This window comes from Taurulus bubalis, assembly GCF_910589615.1.
Source record: "Taurulus bubalis genome assembly, chromosome: 14".
Lineage (NCBI taxonomy): Eukaryota > Metazoa > Chordata > Actinopteri > Perciformes > Cottidae > Taurulus > Taurulus bubalis.
In genome coordinates, this window is record NC_136602.1 from 2,555,536 (window position 1) to 2,581,347 (window position 25,812).

Genomic DNA, 25,812 nt, shown 5'->3' on the forward strand with positions numbered 1-25,812 from the left:
ACACAGAAATACAATATGCGAGTACAAGGGAGTGTTGTTTCTACCTGTGTGGGCGCGTCTGCGTGGTTGACTGGAGGGCAGCTGGTTTCGGAGGCGGGCTCAGACTCCGAGTGACGCAGGCTGGCCCTCTTCTTCTTGATGAGGTCGGCGTCCCTGTTGTAGGAGAAGCCCAGTTTATTCTGGTGGGGCGGGGAGGCCGCTCTCCTGGTGGGGGACCCCGGGTCTGTGCTTCCGTCCCGCCGGTCCTCTCCCGCCTCCTCCTTCCGCTGCCTCTCCCGCTCCACTCTCTGAGGCAGCTCGCTGAGGTCTAACGTGTTTGCTTTGAGCAGATTCGCTCTGTCCTCGGAGCTCGACGGCGTCTTGTGGGCGGACTCCGTCGGCGTCGCCGTGGCGGGTGACGCCGTGCGCGGCGACGGGACGGGTAGGGAGGACCGCTTCTGCCCCGCCGCCGCTCCCGCTTCTGCCCTCCCACCCGCCTCCTCGTCCTCGGCGACCCCGGTGCCGTTGGACTCGGCGCCTACGGACTCGTCGGCCTCGGCGCTGGGCTGCCGGTGCTGCACGTCGTTGAGCTCGGCGTAGAACTTGTCCTGGCCGATGGAGGCGTTGGTGTCCGTCTCGAAGTCGCCCACCTTGTAGGTGCTGCGGCTGCTGTTGGCCTCGATCTGCACCACGTTGAGCTCCTCGCCGGAGAAGTGCGCCCGGATCTGGTACAGGTAGGTCATCACCGTCAGCTTGTCCGGGATGGCCAGCAGCACCATGTCCGACGGCTCCAGCAGGCGGGAGATGCCCAGGTTGGCGAAGACGTCATAAGCCTGGAAAAAAAAAAACACACACACAAAAACCTTCAATTACGCATTCAAACTGGCTTGAAAAATGGACGGGGTGACGTCTGTGTACTCAAACCGGCGCTGTATTTGGTGTATTTGGTGCATTGCATGTGATCCATGTGCGGTGAGTGAGAGACACCTTTGGCATGACTGCTGACAGGTCATGTCAGGGATGGTTGTCCCCGATAAGAGACACAGATACCCCAAGACAGAGCGCTTAATCCCAAAGTGTGTGTGTGTGTGTGTGTGTGTGTGTGTGTGTCCTTATCGCTCCCCTACATCAACCTGCCCACGCTCTCCGTCACGCGTGTAATTGGTCTGATTAGAGTCTGATGAGAAAATACAGGTTTGATTATCAAGCGACACACGAAAAAAAAAACAATCCCCCATCACCAGATAGACTGAGAGAGAGAGAGAGAGAGAGGAGGGATGAAGACCATTATCGCAGCCAATGACAGGTAAATAAATAGATTAACACACACACACACACACACACACACACACACGTCCCAGGTATCGCAGCTTGTATCTGCGCTGCTTGATGGTGTTGATCTAATTCAGACCTGTAGCTCGTTTGTTTCTCTGCCTCTGTGGATCTTCGCAGTCCATCATCTCTCCGTCTCCAACTTCCAAAACCCTCCTGTGAGTGTTTTAACCTTTATTTACCCCGGGGGATTGTTTTGAAGAGCCTTGCTCACTCTTTCCTCGCCCCCCCCCCCCCCCCACACACACACACACACACACACACACACTTTCTTTCCTTTTATGCATCTAGAGAAGAGGTCTATTGAGCGTGTACGATCTTTTTTCATTAAGTCCCCGATTTGCTTTCATCCAAAACATCTGTGAGCTTCTTCTACAGCTACCGTCTCCAAGTGACTCAGTATTATGGTTTTATATTATTATATAATACACACTTCATGTGGCTTAATGCTGTTAAATCTTGCAGTTTATGTTATTCTCCGTTTCCTGCCCGGGAACTACAGATGTAAATTAGCTTGTAGCTAACTGGGACAGCTAAGAAGATGGGCTCTGTTCCCAGAATGGAATAAAACACAAAAACCCAACATTAAAACTGCAACTAGGATTAGGGTGAGATTCAGAATGGCGTCTGTAGAATATAATATGTAGGCCGGGATGTCTCTGCACCATTGTGCGTCCCTAAACCAACAGGTGAAGAACTATGAATCAGAACCGTCACCAAAGGGTTCTATGATGTATAAAATCTACTTCATGCAGCATTGATCATGTTCTTCTCAGTGTTTATTAAGGGAAGGTGATTTTGGACGAATGAAGTGAGTGTATTCGTTTCTAAGTGACAAAAGAGGGAGAGAATAAAAATGGTGGTTTACTGAGAGATGTTCCTCAATTTACAATCAATTGTCTCCATCTAAATCATTGAAAACAATAAAGGAGCTTCATGACGCAGAGTAATCAGATACATCAGGTGTCAATTCACTGCTGGTTTTAGTCTTTTTGTTGGATTTGATGACAAAAGGAGAACAAAATGTATACTAACAGAATTTAAAATAAAACCCTGTGTGTATTTGTATCAGGCAGAACACAAAGCACCCAGAAGATTCATTTTTCTGTAATAATTACAAGCAAAATTAAACAGGTTCTGTGAATGTTTTGGTATTTCCTGCACGTACAGTTTTAGTCTGTTGTAAAGCCTTTGAGGGAAGAACAGCTTATTGCAGAAGTTCATATAATTATATTGTGATTAGTGTTGTGTATCTGCACTGGAAACAAGCCGGTACCACATATATATACCTGCAGTCAGTCTTTTCATGAGTTCATGTCTAATCTCTAGTTTCAAGTCTTCTTCAATACAGCATGATGTTCATTTAGTAAATGATGGTCATTTAGAGTCAAACAGACCATAGAGCAGGGGACGCTTTAGGGGCGGGGCTACGAGGTGATTGACAGGTCGACAGACGTGTTCAAGGATAATGACGAGAACATCTCTGTTGCGAGTTAAATAATCAAAAACACATAGATCTAGAGAGGGGAAAAAAAACCTTTGTATGCTTTTGCTCCCAGCCAATCACAGCCTGCGTTCTTTGATTTAAAGCCGTGTGATTGGCCGAGTGTTTGGCAGCTCAGAGCGCTGAGAATGATTCCACCAAAAGCATGCAAGTAAACAACTGTGGCAACTGATCACAATAAATGTGTTTGTGAAGGGAACTGGTACTTTTTAAATAATAAGTAAATAACCATGATTATTATACATGACGGTGACTTTAACTACATCATCCAGCTCAACGTCGGAACTAATTCTGTATTTCTCAACACCAGACTGAAGCATTTTTGTCCAATACGAATATCACGTATTATGTTTCCTCCCTCTCCGTCATGCGGCTGACAAAAAGCTTTTGGTTTGGAGTAAATGTCACACACTCTCCCCCCCCGACCCCCCTTCCTCCACTCCAGTGACTGACAGCTATCTATCGTTGTCAATCATCAACGCGGCCCCGCCTCCTCCCCTCTCGGTTGTGCTCAGGGAGCTTTAGCTCGGTGCTACACTATCAGATGGCATGACAAATGACTTCTCCTTGGCCTCATTACACACACAAAACACACACACAGACACACACAGACGAGACGGAGCTCAACATGCAAACTCCTCAAACAACCAGATGAATATGTGGACACACACACACACACACACACACACACACACACACATAATGGATCATTTCAAAAGGCTGTAAGTGTTCTGAATATTCACTTCTCTACCTCCTCCCTCAATATTGATTGTCCTTATCTGTCATAATTCAGCACAGTCTGGCTCATTGCAATCACTCCTCACACAGACTGAGAGGAGGCGGGGCCACGTCTATCAGCCGGCCATGAAAAGCAGAGATAGTTGTCATTTCCATTTCTACCGATTCAATCAATTCTAATAACTCCTCACGAAGCATCTCAACACGACATCTCGAGGGGAGAAAGAACTCTCTTTTCATCGCCGTCTTTCATGCATGAATTTCTTGCTCTTGTCTTTTTTTTTCGTCCTTCTGTAATTTTCCTCGCCTGCTACATGACGACATCGGCATCGACGCACGACTCCCCATGTCCTTTGCTTTCACAAGCGGTGGAACTGGTGCACGATGGCTGCATGTGGCACGTCGTGAAGACGCTCCAACAACGCCGGCAGTGGAGGAGAAAAGAGGCAGAGAAAAAGCAGCGTACATGCAGATATTGCTGCTTCTTTTTTTGTCACTGTAAACCGACAGACGCGTCACAACCCGGAAGAACGAAGCCATCGATAAATCGATAAGAATTGGTCACTGGTTTCTGACTTTACGATCCAATAGCATTTGAAACGCCGTCCCTGCCGACTGCGATACAGTCAGACTGCGAGCGCGAAAAACAGTCGCAGAGGAACGCGGAAATTTAAGGTGTTGTCCGGAAAAAGAGCATCTTTTTGGATTTTAATACGTCACTAAATATAAATCGTTCTATCCATTAAACACTCAAAAGGGTTTGGGGGTCAAATGTTTCTTCATGGTTAGTTTACCTTTTGAAAAGGACATTTTTAATTCGTTGGATGAAGAAAAACTTGTCCATATTAAACGTTTACTGGCTAAAACTTTGTTTGGCATTCTCCCAATGCTGCGTACGCGTACACACACACACACACACACACACACACACACACACACACACACACACACACACACACACACACACACACACACACACACACACACACACACACACACACACACACACACACACCTGTATTCTTGGTGCCGCATGAGCAGCAGTAGCCGGCTGATATCGACCTTCGCGGCGTCTGAACACGCGAGCAGCTGCAGTGGATCTCCACAGAGGAGCCGGGCTCAGCTATTCACCAGCTATCGCCTTCTACGGCATATTCCCATATTACTTATATCTAGCCAATTTCTTCAGGGCTACTTGAGCACCTGGAGGCGAGGGGCAGTTAGCAGATATGGGATTGGGTCTCTCTCCCGCTCCCTGCACTGTGGTTATTGTCAACAGGGTAGCATTCATGCCTAACAGGGCCACCAGAGGTTATCGCAGAGAGTGTGTGTGAGGAGAGGAAATCAAGCTGCGGGGACCCGACGCATATCGCTCTGTGTAGCCCTCGGGGGCCGAAGAGGGGCCGGGGCGTCCGTGTGTGTGTAGTGAAGGTGTGCATTTCTGGAAAAGTAAATGTGCATGTGGAGAGCCAGAGGGACCGAGGGAAGGAGGACGGTCACGTGTGGAAACTGTGAATGTGCAGATACCACGACGTCGGGCGACCGGGTCGCTCACTTGAGCTTCAGGTTGAACGCGTTGATGTTGGCCGAGACGTAGATTACAGTCTACAAACACAACTAATCAACACAAGGTAAATATGCTGCTGTTGTACACACACAGTGAGCTGGAGCTACGAGATAGCATCTCAAGTTGCGGCGACGTGGACGCGTCACAGCGGGGGGCGTCTTAGGAACACTGTCATTATAACGTCTGGCTGGAGTTTCACACGTCATGCGTGTTTCCAACCTCCACACGGATTAATGGCAGATCCGTAAATAAAAGGACGTGGATGGGAGGGAGCTAAGTGGTGTGAAGGGCCCAGCGGTGGCTGCCTCTTACCTTCTTGTTGTTTTCTTTAATATCCTGAGGATTGAGCGACTTGTAGTCTCTGGAAGAAACAGTGGGGAGGGTCGGCAGAGGAGAGAGAGAGAGAATAGGAGAGAAAGAGAGAGATAGCGGGGGAAAGAGGTGCGTTTAAATATGCGTCACATGTAATGGCATTAGAACTGTAACATGCAATTTCATAGCAGTGCAATCAACAAAACTAATAGAGTGGAAAATATGTAAAAATAACACACCGGAGTGCAAAGACACACACAAATTATCTTCATGTCTGCTCCCTCGATGGGGCTGCAGGTTATTTTCCCATATGTAGTACTTTTAAAGTGTTAAATACACACATTAAAGACTAAACGTTTAAGGAATCACACACACACAAAGAATAATAACCGCACACCACGAGGTAAGTGGTGGCGGCAAACATTCAACAACTGTGTATTGAAATGAGTAAATGACAGACTGGGTCCTGTGTGTTTAAGTGTGTACACAACTGTGCTCTGAACCACACACAATGACAGCGCTGATGGATAGAAGGACTCGGCATGATGACTCGCTAAGTGTACAAATATGATACCAAATTACCAAAAGAGAAAATAGCAGTGCGTTAAAAACTAAATAAACATCTCTAATATCTATTTTATATTGTTGTTAAAACTTTCGCGCCCAAAACGGAATTCTTTAAGACTCAAATCTTTATTATTTACCTTCTTTCAGTGCTCATTTTTTACTGAAGAGAGCTTGAACGCATCATAATGTAAAGCAACGTAACCGTCACTAACGTTAGAAGTTAGCTCCGTTATTTAGCCAGGTGTGTGTGCGCTAACCGGCTGCTAACAGCTAACGTGGACTAGCTCTCCTGCTGCCATATTTGCTGTTGACAGGGTAAACAAATAGGACGCACAAGAGTGTTTACCCACAGGTGTGTAGAACTAGTTTGCACCTTTGGTTCCTGTGCAGCTAATAAATGACGTGACATCAGACTCGAGTGCTTCCCACCCATTTTAGACTCCCTGGTCTTAATCGCGTTGTGCGAGTGTTTGTGCGTCTCGTACATTGTGTCGGGTCTGAAGTGGTGCAGCAGCGCGCAGAAGGCCAGGCCGTTCCTCCAGGAAGTGGTGAAGTTGGTGATCTTCACCCCGCGGTAGTTCTTGGTGACCTCGCGGCACCAGACCAGCAGAGACTGGCTGGCGTTGGGCTTCCCTCCCAGAACCGGGCTCGGGACAGGGCTGGGCTGCAGGCGGGGAGGAGGAGGGGGAGGAAGAGGAGGAGGGACGTGGACAAAGAGGGGGAAGAAGGGTGGAAAAGTAAAGACACAAGTTTAGAGTTGCATCGATGCGACATGTTGATAAATAAGGTCCGCTTTTATCAAAACAAACATGAATGATGTGCATTAGAAATACAAATAAACAATAAAAACACACATGTTCTCCAAACCATTACTACTTTGCACAAAAGCCACGTCTCTTTTTTCCTCCACATCAGAGCTATTTTTGTTATTTGATAAAAATGTTTTACTCAACAAACCTCCACCCATCAGCTATGCTGACATACAGCGCGCACACACACACACCACGAGCACACACACACACCACGAGCACGCACACACACTCTAATGAAGGGTCGTGCACAAAGCGCCGTCTGACCGTGGATGATGTAAACGTCTCATTAATTAGCTCCGCCTCTGAAGTCTTATCAGGTTCGGAAGCTTTTCTCCATGAGGAGCCGTTTCCTCTCCCGGACTCAAAATCCCACAAACCCTCGGCGCCGTTGGTTCTGCCGTTCCTCTGACGGCAGAACCGACGGCTTCCGATTCACCGTCCTCTAATCTGGTCACGGAGCGACAGATACGGGCTAATGCTGTCATCAGCTGGGAGAGAAATGGCTAAATAAATAAAATAAACGTCACTGAGATGCGATTAAATTCATGAGAGGCCAGAGATAAAAAAAACACACTGTATTCTATTAATATGCAACACAATGACACTAATGTGTGACTAATAAGGCAGCTTTTAATGGCCCGGCAGTGTGTTTGAGAGGGACTTTAAAATACACGTTTAGGGGAAAAGAACTGCAGTTTTGTTAAATCGCATTGAAGACACGATCCCTGAACGCCACTTTTTTTTTAATGCTTTCTATTTCGTGAATACGACTGAACACATAAATGTGCTCCGTATCGTTTCTGTACAATATTATCTTAGATGGCTGCGCCATGTCATCGCGGCGCTGCTCTGTTTGATCTCTAAGAAGTCAAACCTTTACTTAACCTTTCAGCGCTGAGAAGCGAATGAAGAGATGTTTGGTTTTCTTAACCTGATATTGACCACCATAACGAGCTAAACCAGTTGTTTAAAAGACACCCTGCAGTCTGCGGTGGCCGACCGACCCCCTCTGTTGGCGGCTTGCTGCTACTGCAGGAACCGGAGAGAGAACCGGTGGGAGAAGAGACTCGTGTCCTGGAGAAGTTATTCAGAGACGTGGGAGAGAAGGAAGGGACTTTGCTTGAATTTAAAAATGTAAAAGTTATGGAATCGATGTGAAAACTCTTACATTTCACCTTAAGTACTGTCATCTGTGCAATTTTGTATTCTACTGTAGAATAGTAGATTTAATTTGAAATATTCCTCCCATTGTTGCACTTTGCTTATCGTCAATAAATGGTTCTGATTCTGAAGCCCGTGACCAGATTAACCCTTTAGACACGTGGCTGTCGACGGGTTTTTAAAGACACCAAATGAATTGGTTTGTAAAGTAAACGGGCATAAACAAAAAGAGAGAAGAGTGAAGCAATGAGAGTGAAGCCTTGAAGCTTCTTGCTCTTCCATTGTTGCAGTTTAACCTGTGACCGAGAAAAACCCGGAGCACCGAATCAGATGAAAGAGCCCGGAGGCCACCTCTAATAGCAACTCCTAACCTTTGTACCAGTGTGTGTGTGTGTGTGTGTGTGTGTGTGTGAGAGTCATGCAGGCCCCGGCGGCCGTCTCCGAACAGGGGAGACGGCGGCTCGAGCCTGAGGGGCGGACACTTGACATTTCCGGCTCATCTGTTAAAAGTGGGCCTTAACCTTTTCCCCACAGCTTCTCCAGACACGTTTTAGGCGGCCTCGACGATGCCTGCGTGCCACTCAGGCAAAAATAAATAAATAAATAGGAGATGGGAAGTCAGATTACTGTACGGGGACGAGGGGCGGAATCTGAACATTAATATACCGGCGACTAATCTCACGTAATGCATTCAGACCAAGAGTCCTGAAAGGAAAAGATCATCATCCTCTAAACTTGTTCCTCCGGTTGTCCTCTGCTGTTGTCCACGTTTGTGTGTGTGTGTGTGTCAGTAAAATAGTGTGTGTGTGTGTGTGTGTGGACTTTCAGAGCGGAGTGGTCTTCCTCCAGGCCTTCCCTTTCTGCTTTTTTTTTCTTCAAGTGACGGTTGAAAGTAGCCGTCTAATTTGAGCGCTCTAATTACCTGGGATTAGAGACCAGGTGCCATTAAAGCAATTAGACACACACAGCCACACTCCAGTGCCGAAGACCCCGCACCCTAGCCGGCGGAAAACACACACACACAAGTACACACACCTGAGTGACACAGCCAGTGGAAAGAAGAAAAACAACAAGAACAGCTACACATTAGCCAGTGGGATGCACAGACTAACTTCATTTACTGACGAAGAGGAGGAGGAGGAGGTGAAGACGTGTTATTTACTCCACTTTGTGTGCTTTTGAGACGTTTGTTTCGACCCTCACCTTCACCACGACACACACTGACGTCGCTTCTCGCCCCAGATAAAATGCATCAAGCTCACGTATCCGTCAAATATTGAACAAATGCCGTATCTTCCGGAAAATTTCGCTCCCTCCTGTGTTCGTGTCTGAAGGAAATTGCAGCCGGTTCGGCTGCAATTTCCTTCAGACACGAACACAGGAGGGAGCGAAATTTTCATGAGGAACAGAAATGCACCCGGACTTATCAAACAGTTTGCTGTCTTGCCTCAAGGAAGGTGTGCACACGTGTGTGTGTCTTTTATCTGTCTGTGTGAATGTCACCGGATGTGTGTGTGTGTGTGCAACACTGACACATCCATGTAGCCAGCTCGGCTCGAGGGGAGGATTAGCGGAGAGCATTGCCTCGGCCCACAAACATTCCATATTAAAAAATGAAAAGGCAACCTTCATTACTATCAGTGGCACATAACCTCCTCCTCCTCTTCCTCCTCCTCTGCTGCCATTATACACAGCCCTAACAGCCCGGGCGAAGAAATACAAGCCACTGACAAGAGATTCCATTATTCCTGATGCCTCGGTGTCAACAACATACATCCGACGGGGCAAAGAAAGAAGAGGAAAAAAAAAAGGAAGAACGGAGGAGGAGGAGGGGATGTGAGAGAAAGGAGGAGGTTAAGCTCACTACAATGCCCGAATGACAAGATAGGAGGAAACCTGGGAATGGAAGCGGCCGGGTTCCCGTTGTCAGGAGGATTGTTGGTGTCAGCAATGTGGGCTTTTTTTGGGCGGATGAACGGCGATATGGAAAATTAGAAAATTGTCGATCTTAGGTCTTAAGGAAAAGAACAATTCTGCAGCGAGGTTGGAAATTGTTCCCTTCAGATTTGGGGAATATCCCCAATATGGACCGTACGAGGGCAGAGGTAATATGAAATACCTTTTAGAGCAACTTACTGCGAGTGAACGCTGCACACCCGCAGTAAAGAGTTTTGAACACGCAGCAGTAAAATACGACACCTTTCACTTCTTCCATGTGAAGTTTTATTTAGGTTTTCAAATGACGCTCCGAGTGTGTCGTCATATTTTATAACGTGAAACATTCAAATACTCAAATAAGGTGATTCATCGAATTAAATGCGTTTCGTTAGAGAGGAGACTAATCAGTTGAAATGAGTTCTTCATGCTGAATGACGTATTTCCAAGAAACGCATGAACACAAACAATTAAAGAGGTGCTTTTGACAAATAGTCGATTAATTGTCTTAATAGTGTTTGATAATGAAGAATTTCTTTGGTCAAGGAGAGCCGTAAAAAACTTTTGATTAAATCAACTTTCCTCAACGAATGTTTTTTGGTTTGGTTTCTATTTGAAGCGCTTTGAACCGACTTGTGTATATACTTAATATACGGTATAAATACTGCTGTCCACTGTAGTGTACATACTTAATATACGGTATAAATACTGCTGTCCACTGTACATACGGTATAAATACTGCTGTCCACTGTACATACTTAATATACGGTACAAATACTATACATATCACCTACGTCTTGTATGCAACATGTTACTCATTCAATATTAATTCCAGAATATGTGAACTCACTACTGTAATATTGTGGCCAACCTACAGAAACAGTGCTTTGTTTATTAGATTTGCTCATCTTTCACCGACTGCTGTTGTGGTTAAATGTTTAAACTTCCTCTTCAGCTTGTATGTGTATTTTTGAGTATTCCTGTGTACTAATACCTGACCAATGAAGCCGGGTGTAAAAACGCAGCCGACTTGTTGGGGAAGGCACGAACGTAAACAGGAGTCACATCGCATTACACACGACTGAGTGACTAAAGAGTGCGGCGGCCATTAAAACCGGCCTTTCAGACTCGTGAAAGAGACACAAGTGAGGCGCTTTAAGTGGCAGCTTTGTCTCTCCCTCTGGGGCAAAAACGCTTCAATGGGAACTTAACGGGCCTCGACCCAATGACATAAACCCACGACTCTGTGGAGAGAAAAGAGCTTCCGTGTCTCTCCAATCTCACTTTCATGGCTTCAAAGCAGCGTCAGGGAGTGTCAGATTTGAGGAGGTGTTGAATCTCATACTCTTTAAAACTTGTAATCCGCTCAAGGAGCCTACGGCAAAAAAAAAAAATAGACAGACACACACACACACACACTTCAGTGGAAATGCACACATACTGTACACACACACATAATTGAAGCATACAGTAAAAAAAACACACGGACAAAAAACATAGGCGAACGCAGTAACACTGAGCTTTAATCCACACACACACACACACACACACACACACACACACACACACACACACACACACACACACACACACACACACACACACACACACACACACACACACACTTGAAAAACATTAATACCTGTTCACATTTAAGAGGATAAGGTCGGGCACTTAAGTGGCCTGTCCATCCTGCTACTGGAAGCTCTAGTCTGATTGGCTGAGCTGCAGCTATCAACACGCTCAATTACTTAATTGCACCTTCAATCAAAACAAGCAATTTGTTTTAATCTGGGCTTTCTGCGTCCGACGTCTTTGCTTTCGAAAAAAGACGAAAGAGAGCGAGAGAGAGAGAGAGAGAGAAAGAGAGAGAGAGAGAGAGAGAGAGAGAGAGAGAGAGAGAGAGAGAGAGAGAGAGAGAGAGAGAGAGAGAGAGAGAGAGCGAGCGATCGCCGTCTTACCCATGAAATTGTGCTTCGGATTTCAAACGCGGCCTCCATGAGAGCGGAGGGGAGGGAGCAAAGTCCAATCAAAAGTTCAATTATGTAAATGGAGATGAGGAGTGGATGGAACAATAGGGGGAGGAAGAGGGGGAGGAGGAAGAGGGGGAGGAGGACGAGAGGCAGGAACGGGAGAGGAGAGCAAATGTAGCGTGAAAAATAATACACATTAACATACAAAGGATATATCGCATTACTGCTGTAATCACAGCGAGGAGGGGCTCCTTCCAAAGAGAGCCGTGAGAGAAAGTGTGTGTGACTGTTTAGTTAAGTCAGGCATCGGTGTGTGTGTGTGTGTGTGTGTGAACAGGTGTGAACGACAACTCTTTCCACCTGAGAGCTCTCATGGCGGTTGAACATATTAAAAAAAGCGTGTTGCTTCTGTGTAAGCGGCTCCGCCACACAATATTGTTTCCCCGATTTATTAAGAAATCTTTATGCCGCCAGTGGGGGAAAATGCAAATGCGTTCATGGTGATGGTGGTGCTGATGGGGTTGTTAGTGATTTGCTCAGAAGCAGATATGCTTCCCATCGCAGTGAACCTGCAGGCCAAGACAGAGGCCCTTTCGGCAGTTGGCTACCGAGATGTAAAATGCAAAAAAAAAAAAAAAAAATCAGGGAAAAAAAAAAAAGCGGTTTCCTTTTCCAGGAGCATTCCGCTTCCAAGGCTTCTATTCTGCTCCAAAGGCATAACCAGCAGAACAGGAAAGGACTGACGAGGCTTTGAAATTGAAATAAACACCATTCACTGCAAAAGAAAAAAGAAATAACACAGTTTGGAGGAGGCAGCAGACAAAGGCGCGCCTGTGCCAGCCTGCACTGTGCCCACCCGCTCGCCTTGCACGCCTGACGTGCAACACGGGGGCATAATGCGGTGTAAGCGCTGGCTTTAGCTCGTCATGGACGCGGCGGCAGCATTACCCACACTCACGCCTCTGCAAATTAGCTTTGGCTGGGCGTGGGACTGGGAAGACACGGCGGCTGGGTAGGTTTTGGGATTGTGTGTGTGTGTGTGTGTGTGTGTGTGTGTGTGTGTGTGAGGATGCAGTTAGGGACAACACAAGACTACCAATGCTGCGTCCACCTTCCTATTGGTTGCATCTGTTTCAAAGGATTCCTCTTCAGCAGCTCAGAGAGGTTTTATGGCTCCAGCGTCAGTCAGGGCCTGAACCCGTGACATGCAGAACTAACGACAACACATTTTTGGTTCATAACCTGCAGCCTAAAAACTGTGACCATGAGGTCAACCGATGAGGTCGTGACGTGTTCGTCAGAGACTGTGTTTACAGTTGGGAGCATGAAGCAGACAAGATGTGGTCCATCTTAATATTGTTAATATACCATAACTGTCATCTTTGACCTTCTTTTAAAGGCTGCATTACAGCAACATGGTGCACATCTCTGAACTTAGACATTATATTCACATTACTAATGATTATTTATCAAAAATCAAATCAACCATCAACCCGACAATAGAGATAGAGATATTTGAGTGTTAACCAGTGGATGTGTGGATTGTTGGGACGTTACAAACCATCAGCCAAGCAAACGAACTTCCCTTCAAATCCCGGATATGAACCGTAAAGGTTTTCGATACGATATTCAGAGCATATGCGTCGCAATATGCTCTGAAATTGTATTTAAGCACAAAATAATGCATTGTTAAAGAATCCCGAAAAGGGATCTAAAGGCCATCCACCTCTCCACTTTTCCTCAGGTAAATAACTAAGCTTTGAGAGAAGGAAGAAGAGAAAGTGGGGGTGGAGGGGTGTCTTATAAATCTATAACGTATTAATCTCCTTTAACTGCCATCTTCAACAAACAAATTAGTGGTGCAATGGATTCAGAGATCAGCTGTGCCGATAACGCCGCCATTTATCAATTAATCTAAGTCTGGGCAGGGAAAACTCATTAAGGAGGCCACTTTAGGAATTATGTTCCGCAGGTAAAGAGGCTGACTGAGCCTGTGTGTGTGTGTGTGTGTGTGTGTGTGTGTGTGTGTGTGTGTGTGTGTGTGTGTGTGTGTGTGTGTGTAGGGGGTCTTGACACAGCAGTTGTGTAACCCCCCACCCCCCCACTACAGACTGCCATTGTCCAGCGCAGCGTGGGCTCCAAAGTGATGAGAGGGGTGATAGCACAGCCAATTAAAATGAACATAATTACAAAGTCACCCTTTTGACTCCTGATCAGAATACACACACACACACACACACACACACACACACACACACTGTGGCGGAGGAGAATACAACACACAGGGAGAGGAAGGAGTGTGACAAGAGGGAGGGAGAGAGGGAGAGAGAGGGAGAGGGAGAGAGGGAGAGGAAGAGAGAGAGAGAGAGAGGACGTATCGATAAAGAGACAAAGAGGACGTGTGAATAAGAAGTTGATGGAGTTTCACTGATACTTCACAGTTGGTACAAAATGGTGCCCAGGTTTGCAAGACAGAAAGAAAGTTAAGGGACAGAAATCCTACAAACCGAAGCTGCAGAGTCTTAAACTTGCATTCTCCCTCCTGTCCACCAGGGGGCGACTCCTCTGGTTGTATAGAAGTCTATGCTTCATGTGTTAAAGCTGCATTCGCTCTCCTGACCACCAGTGGGCGACTCCTCTGGTTGTATAGAAGTCTATATAAATGACTCTACTTCTCTTGATGTATTCCCTCAGTAAACATTGTAAACATGAGTTTATGTCTCAATCTCTAGTTTCAAGTCTTCTTCAATACAGCATGATGTTCATTTAGTACATTATGGTCATTTAGAGTCAAACAGACCATAAAGCAGGGGATGCTTTAGGGCGGGGCTACAAGGTGATTGACAGGTTGACACCAGAGACGTATCCACAGTCCAAATATGGTCACTTCCTGCTCACTAGTTACAAAAACAACAACAAGATGGTGGCTGCCAAAATGCCGAATTCAAGGCTACAAAAAGCAATGAGGTTCTCATAAGCGGTCTCCGAGTGAACAGAAGCGTTAGCTAACCAACGTTAGCTACTAGCTGGCGTAGGTTCCGATCGTGACCGAGAACGCGATCACATCTAGCTCCAACGACCAGCGGCCAATTAAAAAGCCGAGGGCCCGATCCACTCGGTGATCTGCGAGCTAAGCGCTGGAGAAGCCACTTAGTATTTCCTATAGCACTAAAGCGTGCACACCTGCATACCATAACAGTCCAAAAGAGGGGGTGCTGGAGGGCTTCATAAAGAGGCAATTAAAGCCTTATCACTTCTACACTCGCTCTCCTTTCCTCAAACACACACGCACAGAATTTGAAAGACAAATCACTCAGACTAATTCATAAGGTACTTCTAAGGTCCTTTTTAAATTACGGAGAACGGTTGGTTTAATTCAATTAAAATGTAGCGGGGGCCGCTTGAGGATGACGGGAGTAGAAGGTATGGAATGAATAAGCGAGCGACGGCTATTTTTTTTTCAAGAATGTGCGGGGGGTCCTAGAGCTTCTCGAGGACTTCTATCTCCTCACCCGAAACCCCCCCAAAAGAAACCCTGCATCCTTGTGGGGTTTAAGCCCACACACACCTGGAGGACTGGGGCAGATTAAGACCAGATTAAGATAAAGTTACCCCTTCTTCGGCCGCCATGTCATTCAAACCCCTGGATAGAAGGACACACTGGAAAAAAGTGGTTCATTCACATGTACACACAGGCACGCACACACAAAAGGACTTTCTGGTCATCCTCATAAGCCCTATTAGTCTGCCATAGAGCCTCTCATAGCAGACATCAATCACGGAGGGATTAGTCAATTCCCTCTCTAAATGAGTGGCGAGGGAAACCTCCCTTCAACTCCAAAGCAGGTCTCTCTCTTTCAGAGATTACGCAGCGATTTTGTTTTCATTTTGTTCCATCTTCATCGTTTTTTTTTCCTCTGTTCGACTTGCTTTTGGTTTCTCCCTCTCTCTGCCGCGTCTCCCTCGTTCTCTCCTGCTCGCAGCTTGTGAGGTAATCCTTGGCAGATAAAACTAAGGAGGACTTACCAAAGGCAGATTACAAGCGGCGCTTTGCGGAAGGCCCTTTTACACCAGTCGGCGCGGGTATTGAGGAGAGTGAGCTCTTCGCAGTGCTTAACTTGTGAACTCGACATGCACCCAACAGAGGAAAGAGGTGGAAAAATGATAGCCGCATTACAGTAACTGGATCAAAATATATCCCTCACAACACACACACACACACACACACACACACACACACACACACACGAGATTGCACATTAGCACACGCGACACGCATGCTCCGGCTTTTCGTGGCAACCGTGTATAAAATTGAATTCTGAAAAGTACCTGAATACATATAAGGTGTTTTATTTATTCTGTTCAAATGAAACGTATCGCCGTCTGCCATGCGAGGCTTTAAGATCGAGTCAGGGTTTCACACGCCGGCTTTCAAACATGGCCGCAATTTATTTCCTCCATCTCTCCCTTGCATCACAGAGGTATCGGACTCAAAGATTTGTGTCGTTTGGACGCGTTCGTGTCCTCAAACTGGCCCAGAACGTTGCCTCGTCTAAACCGAGCCGCCAGATTAGCACTCCAGTGTTCAATAAGAACGAACACAGCATTTATGCATCTCACCTGTCATGGTTCTCAGTGGAAACTCCACTTCACTACAGCCTTCTCACGTTTTTCAGAAAGGTCTTTAATCAGACACCTGAATATTTCTTCAATCAGTTACAATATACATTTAACAGACATAACTTCGGTCACTTAATACCTCAAACATACACTTATTTTTCGTGCTATTACTGCTTGGAATTGACCTATACCTCCTCTTATAACTCATACAGGTAATAATCATTTAAAAAAAACAATGACTTGACATTTTCCTCCATCTGATTTTTCTTTGTATAAATTATGGATGGACTGCATAATATACATCCTAGTCCTCGACTGCACTATTTTTAACCGTCTGTACTATTTTTAACTGTTTCACGTTATGTTTTGCACGTTTTTGTAGACATTATATTTTGTCCTTTCTATGCGTCAGCTAATGGGGATCCAGTAAATAAACTAAACTCCTGTGTTCGGCCGTCGGTGACGTCTTAAACTTTTCTTCCCGACGCGATGACAGCGATGCCCCGAAAGCACGAAACGACGACAGGAAGCCCGGAGAAAACTGGGTCTCCTCTCTCCCACAAGATCCAATGACAGACCTTCTGCGTTGGGGAGGGGTCCTCACGGGGGAACGCAGACATTGAGAGGTTCTGACTTGAGCCTCGCTCCTCGAGGATTACTCTCCTAATATTACACAGCTTAGGGAATGTGGCCGAGCTCGGTTTCAGAAATGGACCGCTGTGACTCGTTACCTAACATTGAATCCAGGTCCTGAAATGTAGACGCGTCTCTCCTGTGGTCCTTTACTTTAACCTCGCTTTTATTTTTGTTTTAGAAAAAACATCTCCACTGAGCTATAAAGAAAAAGCAAAGAAAATCTGGTAAATTTAGTAACTTTTACTTGATTTAAGACGTCACTGTTAAAAAGGTGGAAATACAAGAAGGGGTGCGTTTTGATTGCCTCTCAAGGCTCTCAACATGGCGACGCCTGAGCCAACAGCAGAAACTAAAGTGCTGACAGAGCTAATATTTGTATTTTATTTTTACCTGAGGAGAACCGGAAGCCGAGTGCTGCGCTGCCACGACTTCACCGTCGATGGAGACGACGTTGTCGGTGAGCTAACCAGCCGTGCACGCTCACATGCACTAATAGCATGTGAGCGTGCACAGCTATGTAAACAAAGCACAGAGACAACACACACATATACACAAACATACATATATACACACACACACACAGCTCAAAAAGATGATACTACATGGATAGTCGTTCGCTGCTATATTGACGCTATGAATGTCGTATATTGCTCTATTAATACTGACCCACTTATTCATTTAGCTTGACTAAAAACTAAATAACTATTGTATAAAACGTCACCACAAGCAATAAATACGAAGCCCATATAACCGTAAAAACAGGAGAACAGCGTATTATTTCTTTCAATGCAGCGATGATTCAGTATTAGAAAGTTCCATATTTAACATTGGGCTGCTAAAGGTGCGTTGAAGTCATCAGAGAAGATGGAATAACTTCGGATACGACGATAACAAGACGAGAGACCTCGGGCCGGGGCCGCGATCGGAGGAGCAGAGATGAGCGTCCTCGTCTCCCGGGCTCGTCTCCGTCCTCGTGAAAACGTCCCTCGGCCGCCACGCCGGCCGCGGCGGCGCTTCACCGTGCGCACGCGGTCGCCTCTCCTGCCGCGGACCCCGGTGAAAGCTAATTAAGAAATATCGCAGCCTTCCGCGAACTCAATTAAATAATGTTAATTTATTCTAATTTCAATTTGGAGGCAGTGTGAACTGAAGGAGGCGGCTGTGAAAACAAAGTCTGGGAGAAGGGAGGAGAAGCTCTGGCCTCTGCCTCCCGCCCAACGGCACAGGAGCTCTCACAACCTGCACACACACACACACACAAAAAGAAGCTCTATTTAATTTGAACCCTTTGATTAACATAAGTAATCACACAAGCCCTTCAACTGGAGGGGAGGACGGAAAAACACACCTCGAGTGTTGGTTCACTTTCTCAGCTCTGGAAAGAACGAGCGTGTGAAACGGAACGAGGGGAAACAGAGGGAATCGTGGTGAAGACGTCAAGCTTTACCCAACGAAGAAATGGCTTTATTATATATTCTATAAAGCAGTCAAAGCTAGGATCCAGATGTATTGTTAGGAGAGCCGGCGACTTTAAGTTGAAGACGGCTTACTCTTTCTTTGGAGTCAATATTAAGATAATATAGAAGTTTCCACTTCAAACTTTTCTCCTCGGCTTCCGACTTTTCTTTATATGAAAATAAGGGGAAAAAAATAATTCATGAAGCGGAAACTTGATGAAAAGCCGAAGATGAGATCGGTCTCAATATGGAATAGAGATGGAGATGAAACGGCGCGGAGGGGAGGGGTGAAATCAGCCCGGAGGGAAAAGAGATGGACTGAATCAGACCAGACAGAGCTCGCAACCGCCCAACAGGAACTCCCTGTGTTCATTTACATTAATCCCACAGACGCTCCTTCCTTCCAGCTGCTTCACCGACGCTAAACTTTAAACTCCACGACGCCTTTTGAGCATCTATATATCTCCCAGAGAGGACACTTCCACCAACTTGAGAGGAACCAACGAAAACACAACTAGAAGAAGGCAACACACGACTTGACCTCTCACCAGAGTGACCCACAGGGAGACACTCCACCGCCACTTCCTTTTGGTCGGACTGCAGACTGAAAAGCTGCGTTTAACTTTCCAACTATATATTTTTTTTAATATTATTTAAAACCATATATTTTATTTAAATTCTATATACAAATATGTAGAATGTATATAATATATTTCTAATAATATATATTATAATATAATGCATATAATAATATATTTAAAAACCATACATTGTATTTAAGTTATATAATAATATTATTATATATATGTGTTTTATTTATTTATATGTATGTATATATATGCGTTTTATATATATATATATATATATATATATATATATATATATATATATATATATATATATATATATATATATATATATATTTAAAAACATACATTTTATTTAAATTATATATACACAAATATGATTTTATATATTCAAATATGATTTTATATATATATAAAATAATAAACATATATATTATAATGTCATAAAAGAAAATATGAACCGTTTAGGTGGCCACTGAAAATGACTATCGCTAATATTCCAGTTTATATGCAGCCGTGCGTTCTCTGATTAATGCAACGCTTCCGTGACGTCGTCCTGCGGCTACATCCTTAAATAAAGTAACTCCCCCTCCTCCTCCTGTGACGCAACCTCGCTGCAACCATTCTGCAAGGTCAGCAAAAACGGTTTCCTCCAAGACGGAACTGGAACACGAGGCCGTGAAGAAAAACAAACCACTTCTGGAGCCTCCTGTGGGATTCCCGTCTCTAGACGCCCGCATGCTGAATGTAAATGTGCTAAGCGCGCGTCCCGCCGGACCGACTGAAGATGAAACGCCCCGACGACCGGGAACCCGTAAATGTAAATGTGAGCCGCTGCCGTCGCATCCCGTCCACGAAGCCGTCCGTGAATCTGAACGTGTGTTCCGCTGAGCTTTGAGCTTAACGTAAATCCAATGCATACGTGTAATACCTGTGTATAGAGCAAGTGGGTGCACTCCATATGTCCTGTCGATGTCCCGATTCTCCACAGGCTGGAGGAGAAGTGGGTGGTTTTAATGCAATGACAAGGAAGATAAAACTACACCCCAGACCAAGTTTAACACATCCTCATCCACTTTCTTTCCATTCATCCATCATCATTCGAGCGCTTGCACTCTTAACTATTTGTTTTTTGTGCAGTCGGAGCTTGTGTTCTCTTGGTGCTGAATAAATGTGAAAGGAAGAAGAAGAAAAAAATGTAAATGGGATTCGAGAAATGCTAATCTCTCCTTGGTTTAGCAGACTTTTTAGATTCCGTTCGACGGAAACACACGCGAGCCGTTTCATAGCCTTCAGGGCAGGTTGTAAATGTATAACGGCTTTCAATATATCAATTCATACATTAACATTCGGAGATTAGACCTAGTTGTCTGCACACGTAGCGAGAGCGCGTGTTTATCTCGGCCCTACATTGCAGTCGCCCACATGAATAGTCGGTCGAAATAAATATAAATGGAGAATATACACACACCTTGAAACCTCTAATATGAGAGAGGTGAGCTGTGTTTTGGGGGAAGGTTATAACTCACTGAACTGAGCCTTGGGCGCGCGAGAAAAACTATGAGAACAGATACAAACATGCGCACACACACACACACACACACACACACACACACACACATCTACACTCTGCACACGTCCGTAGTGCGGCGATGTGTTGGTTTCGTCTTGGCCTCTCATAGTGGGAATGTCTCCTCTTAATCCTCCCTGACTTCATACATTCAAAGGTCATCGCACAGCCTACACATGGCTGAGGCGTGTGTGTGTGTGTGTGTGTGTGTGTCATAGTGCGAATAAGAAAGAGAAACCTATTCACAATCGCTGTATATGTCAACAAACCCTGTAGGCCTCTCCTTGTTTACTGTGAACATCCAATCTCTTCTTCTACTACTCCATTCCACCCTCTCCTTCTCCTTCACTATCTTCCACCTATTCTCCTTCACTGCACCTTCTTTGCACCCCTCCCTCCCTCCCTCCCTCCACCCACCCCGAGCTCCAGAGGCAGGGGCATCTCTTGGCGAAGTGCGGCCCACCACAGGCCACTGGCTCTGGGTAATTAAAGTGGTTTAGGCCCCCTCACCCACGGTCACAGGCAACTGCAGCCTGGTGATAAAGGCACTGTGCCATAATTACATGGACGGCCAGCGTCACCGCCCAGCTACACTAAAACAGTCAGCTAGCCGGCTGCATGGGGAGGAGGAACCTGTGTGTGTGTGTTAGTAACTGTATATATAGTGTGTGTGTGCGCGCGCACAGGGGGTCAACACCCCCTTGTGATCGCTCTGCTGTAGTTAAGCCCCCTGTGTTTAAGCCCCACATAGGCTCATTGAGCTCCCACACACACACACATTAACCCCCCCAGCCAATCATTCCCCACCAGTGGTCTGACTCCTGCCGTGAGTGTGTGTGACCATCAGCCATTTAATTAGACCCAGCCACGATTTGCCTAATTTAAATAAATAAATAAACATACCAAAAACACCCCAATAAACAAATACCTCGATGCAAATGAGGAGCGGTGGAGTTCTGTGAGCGTAAAGAGCGGGGCAGAAGATGGGGTTGTGCAGGCGGAAAAAAAGCTAATGTAAGGGCCACTGGATGTGGACACACACACACACACACACACACACACAAAATGCTTCAAGTCACTCACTTATAATCACTTAACACGTCAGAATGAAACTGAAATGTTTGTGTAAAAGTGTCTGTTCCCGTCTAAATATTTTACATTTATTGTATTTGATGAACTTCACTGAGGAGTTAATGAAATCAGACTTAAACATCATAAATATTTCTTTGCGTGTCTATTTGTAGTGAATTCTCTAGAAGACGCATTGTTAAAATGACACTGAGGATCTCCTCCTCATCTCTAAATACAGCTGAGAAACAACACGTTATAATCACATAGTTATTTCTGATCATACATTTTACATTTAAGGCATTAAACTGTTTGTTCAACTCTCACTGCCAACAAAAAGAACTCTAAAAGAACTATGTTCATGTCCTCATTCAACGGTTTGTGTGATATTTCACAAAAAGTTTTTAAAAAACATCATGTGTTTTCCTAAGAACACCTTACTTACATAAGAGAGGCAACAACTTGGTTATGTTGAGGATTTGGGTTAAAATACCTTTGGAAGTGGCTTTAATAAATGAACACAGACTTCTGGTTTCACTCTAAACAGCAGCCTCTTGTGTCTCCTCTGTTTTCAGAACCGTCAGCTTGTGATTACGTGGATTACATATTACTTTATTTTGTGGGTAATATAAGGATTACACACTGCATTTCATTTAAACATGCGTCACATTGTTGTCGTTCTTTGGGTTCAAGTGAAGCCCGTTTACCTTGGGCGAAGAGGAGGCCAGCTCTCTCCCTATCACGGCTGCGACCGGGCCGGTCCCGACCGGCGGGGCTCTCTCCCGGTCTGGACCGGACCCGGGCGGCTTGGGAGCCGGCGGACCGGGGCCGAGGCCGGGGCCGGGACTCGGCGGCGGGGGAGCCCTCCTCTTCTGGCCGCCGCCCAAATCCGGGGAGCGGCCGCCGGCGGGGCTCGATGTCCTCGGCTCGTAGAACGGGTTGGATCTGGGCGGAGAGGAGGAGGAGAGAGCGAGATGAGACAAAAAAAAAGCTGCCGTGTTACTTTTAAATGGAAGTTATAGTGATGGAGGAGTGTGAAATAATTAAGAGTTTCACGACCTTTTGCCTCAAAGACCAACAGTGTTTGTTAACAAGTCACCAGAACTGTCAGTATTGCAAGAAATAAACACTCAAACTAAACACAGATAAATAAACCTGGCTATAGATATGATATGTAAAACTAGAGCACACCAGAATACAGACGGGCGAACTTAAAAGCATGTAGCCACAAATTAGCAGCGCTATTTGGATCCATTGTTTCGTTAAACATGAGGAAATTGCAACATGGAAGCGAGAGTTTGGTGCAATACAATGAACAGCACACACAGCGGGAAGGTAATAGAAGATGCAGGTGCACCGAGGTCAGGTCCGCGTGACCTCATATCCTCACTGCCCAGGGTGGACCACTGACAGACAGACAGGCAGGAGCACACAGGCACTCTTACACACATACCAGAGTGTTATCAATATACAGGCATGCTTGTGGCACTGAAAGCAGGGGCACGGCCTTGAGACATTCACTCATCATGCAACAAGCAATCCTCAACAAACAAGAGGATTGGATGGAGAGGGTGGGGGCGAGAAAGAGAAAGAGGAGGAAAAGCTGATTGACTAGGTATCCGTCTGAAAGAGCAGGTTGGAGCCACTCGGTGTCCATCTAACCCGCAGAGCGATACGGAGCGGGAAGAAAAGAAAAGCGGGCCGGCCTTTAGAGCGGCTTTAACAGACCAGCGCTGGCTAAAAGACATGTGAAAGGGCTCCAGTCAAAACACGGCGCTGCCCTCTTGAACCCTCTATTCTGCAGAGGGGACGGCTCCTGGTGTAAAGAGACGCAGCAAAAGAAACATGTCAGGAACCCGGCTCGTCTTCAGACGGCTAGAGGACTGAAGCAGACGCCGATCGGTGTGACGGCTTCGCTCAGCGGCCGAAACCGACGAGTTTACGTTTACAACGGAGGCACGGCCGCTCTGACGGATTGAAATCGTGAAAAGAATGCGGGACGCTCGCATAACTTTTGCGCTGATGAGTATGTTTTTGTTTTAAAACTCGTTGGGTTTGCGTTTCAGTCCGGACAGTCAGAGGCTAAAGGCCTTTGAGCTAGCTGACTGAGACGCTGCGTCCTTCCCCGATTTGTCACGTGACCCTTTAACGGAAGAAACCATTTTAATTATTATAACCCAGACTCCTCTGGTTCTGCCAAGTGAAAGCGTCTTAAAGCTGCATTCTCCCTCCTGACCACCAGGAGGCGACTCCTCTGGTTGTATAGAAGTCTATGCTTCATGTGTTAAAGCTGCATTCTCTCTCCTGACCACCAGGGGGCGACTCCTCTGGTTGTATAGAAGTCTATATAAATGACTCTACTTCTCTCTTGATTTATTCCCTCAGTAAACATTGTAAACATGAGTTTATGTCTGATGCGTGACGTCACCATGACTACACCTACTTCTTATATACAGTCTATTTTATAATAATTTATCATTCGAGCGCTTGGCTGCAAAACTCCTTCCTCTTAAAACCGGCACGTGCATGCTCAGTGCACGTGAAAGGGTCATGTGACACGCCTTCTGGACGGAGACGGTTTTAAAACATATCAGTGTGCAGGAGGACTAAGCACGTTTTCATCATAACATTTAATGAGGGACTGAGGTAAGAACAGATGCTCTTTTTTAGATTATTTCTCAGAAGCTCAGTGTCACGACTGTTACTAGATTTCGTGCCTTATTTTTATTTATTTTTTACCTTAAGTTTATTGTAATCCTGTGTGTTGGGAGGACCCAGCAAAATAAGCTTTTCATTGTACGGAGTAACTGGAATATCTTGAACTATTAGATCCGCTATCGCTGATTGATTTATTGATTGCTTCTGGTTTACGGAGAAGAGACACATATTGTTGATGTAAGAGGAGGGGAAATAAAAATAAGAGTCTTGGGAGGAAGTTGAGGGAAAGTATAGGGGAGGGAGGGGAGGAACGACAGAAGAGGGAAAGGAGGGAGACAAGGTTAAAGAATGCAGAGAAACAACAGGGCCCTTGTTCCCGTTGAAAGAGCTGCCTGGTCACTCTGGAGGGGGGGGGGGGGGGGCTACAAGAACCCATTTATAAAAGAAGGGTTTCTCGCTCGGCTTGGCCTGCCAACAGTTACCAAGCTGGGAAGCCTGGATCCTCCCAGACTGCTTCTAGTATGGGAAACTCAGACACGGAAACTTTGTCAGAAGCTATTTCGCTCAACAGTTTAGGAAAAGAAATCCCTCAAGCAAACAAATAAGCCCAGGCCTCTCTAGTCTGACACACATGAGTAAATGTACTGTAAACACACAGGCAGAGGCTTCAGGTCTCCTATTCGAAACGTGCAATGTGTGCACTGCCTCCTCAACGCTGCGTGTCAGCTGATTAGAATAAGGTGAAGAAATGGGGCATAGTGCAGACATAAGGTCTTACTCGTCAAGCTCCTCCTCCTCGTTGTGAGAGGTGTCGGCGTACAAGTACTTGCTCATGTCGACAGGCCGCACTCCTTTCCTCTGCCGGGGCTTGGGCGGTTCTGGGTCCGGCTGCAGGTCCGCGTCCGGCTCCGGCTCGTCGAAGGGGTTGTTCCCCCCCGGGGGCGTCTCCGTCCCGGCTGCGTCCGGCTCGTCGAACGGGTTCGAGGAGTCGTGGTCGAAGAAGGAGCCGTCGTCCGCCGGACGCCTCGGCGCCGGCTCGGCAGGGGGCTCTGACCGAGAGAGGAAGATCATTTACAGGCTAGTAGTCCTGGTAACGCGCTCAGCTTTAACGACGTTCCTTCCTTTTTGCCTCTTTTTTTTAACTACCGTATCACAGGGTTCACACGCATTCTGACCAATGCTTTTCCATGACTTTACACCAAATGTCATGACAATCATTTAGTGAAATCTGGGTGTAAACAGTACAAAGTGAGTAAATGTAGTATGTAAACTAACAATGAGAACACAAAGCATACAGTAAACCTTAAATGACTCAAATGAATGAGACAATAGTTTG

The 25,812-nt window shown here is 45.9% G+C and overlaps 1 protein-coding gene across 1 annotated transcript in view; it reads right to left on the reverse strand.

Moving 5' to 3' along the window:
- Positions 1–25,812, reverse strand: part of ehbp1 (EH domain binding protein 1) — a 126,658-nt gene that overhangs the window by 58,672 nt on the left and 42,174 nt on the right. Inside the window, exons 8-12 of the mRNA XM_079229598.1 lie at positions 25,255–25,525; positions 22,526–22,763; positions 6,485–6,663; positions 5,433–5,481; positions 45–812 (exon numbers count right to left, since the gene is read on the reverse strand). Coding sequence (XP_079085724.1) covers positions 45–812; positions 5,433–5,481; positions 6,485–6,663; positions 22,526–22,763; positions 25,255–25,525 — 1,505 coding nt within the window. The remainder of the gene's footprint in view (positions 1–44; positions 813–5,432; positions 5,482–6,484; positions 6,664–22,525; positions 22,764–25,254; positions 25,526–25,812) is intronic.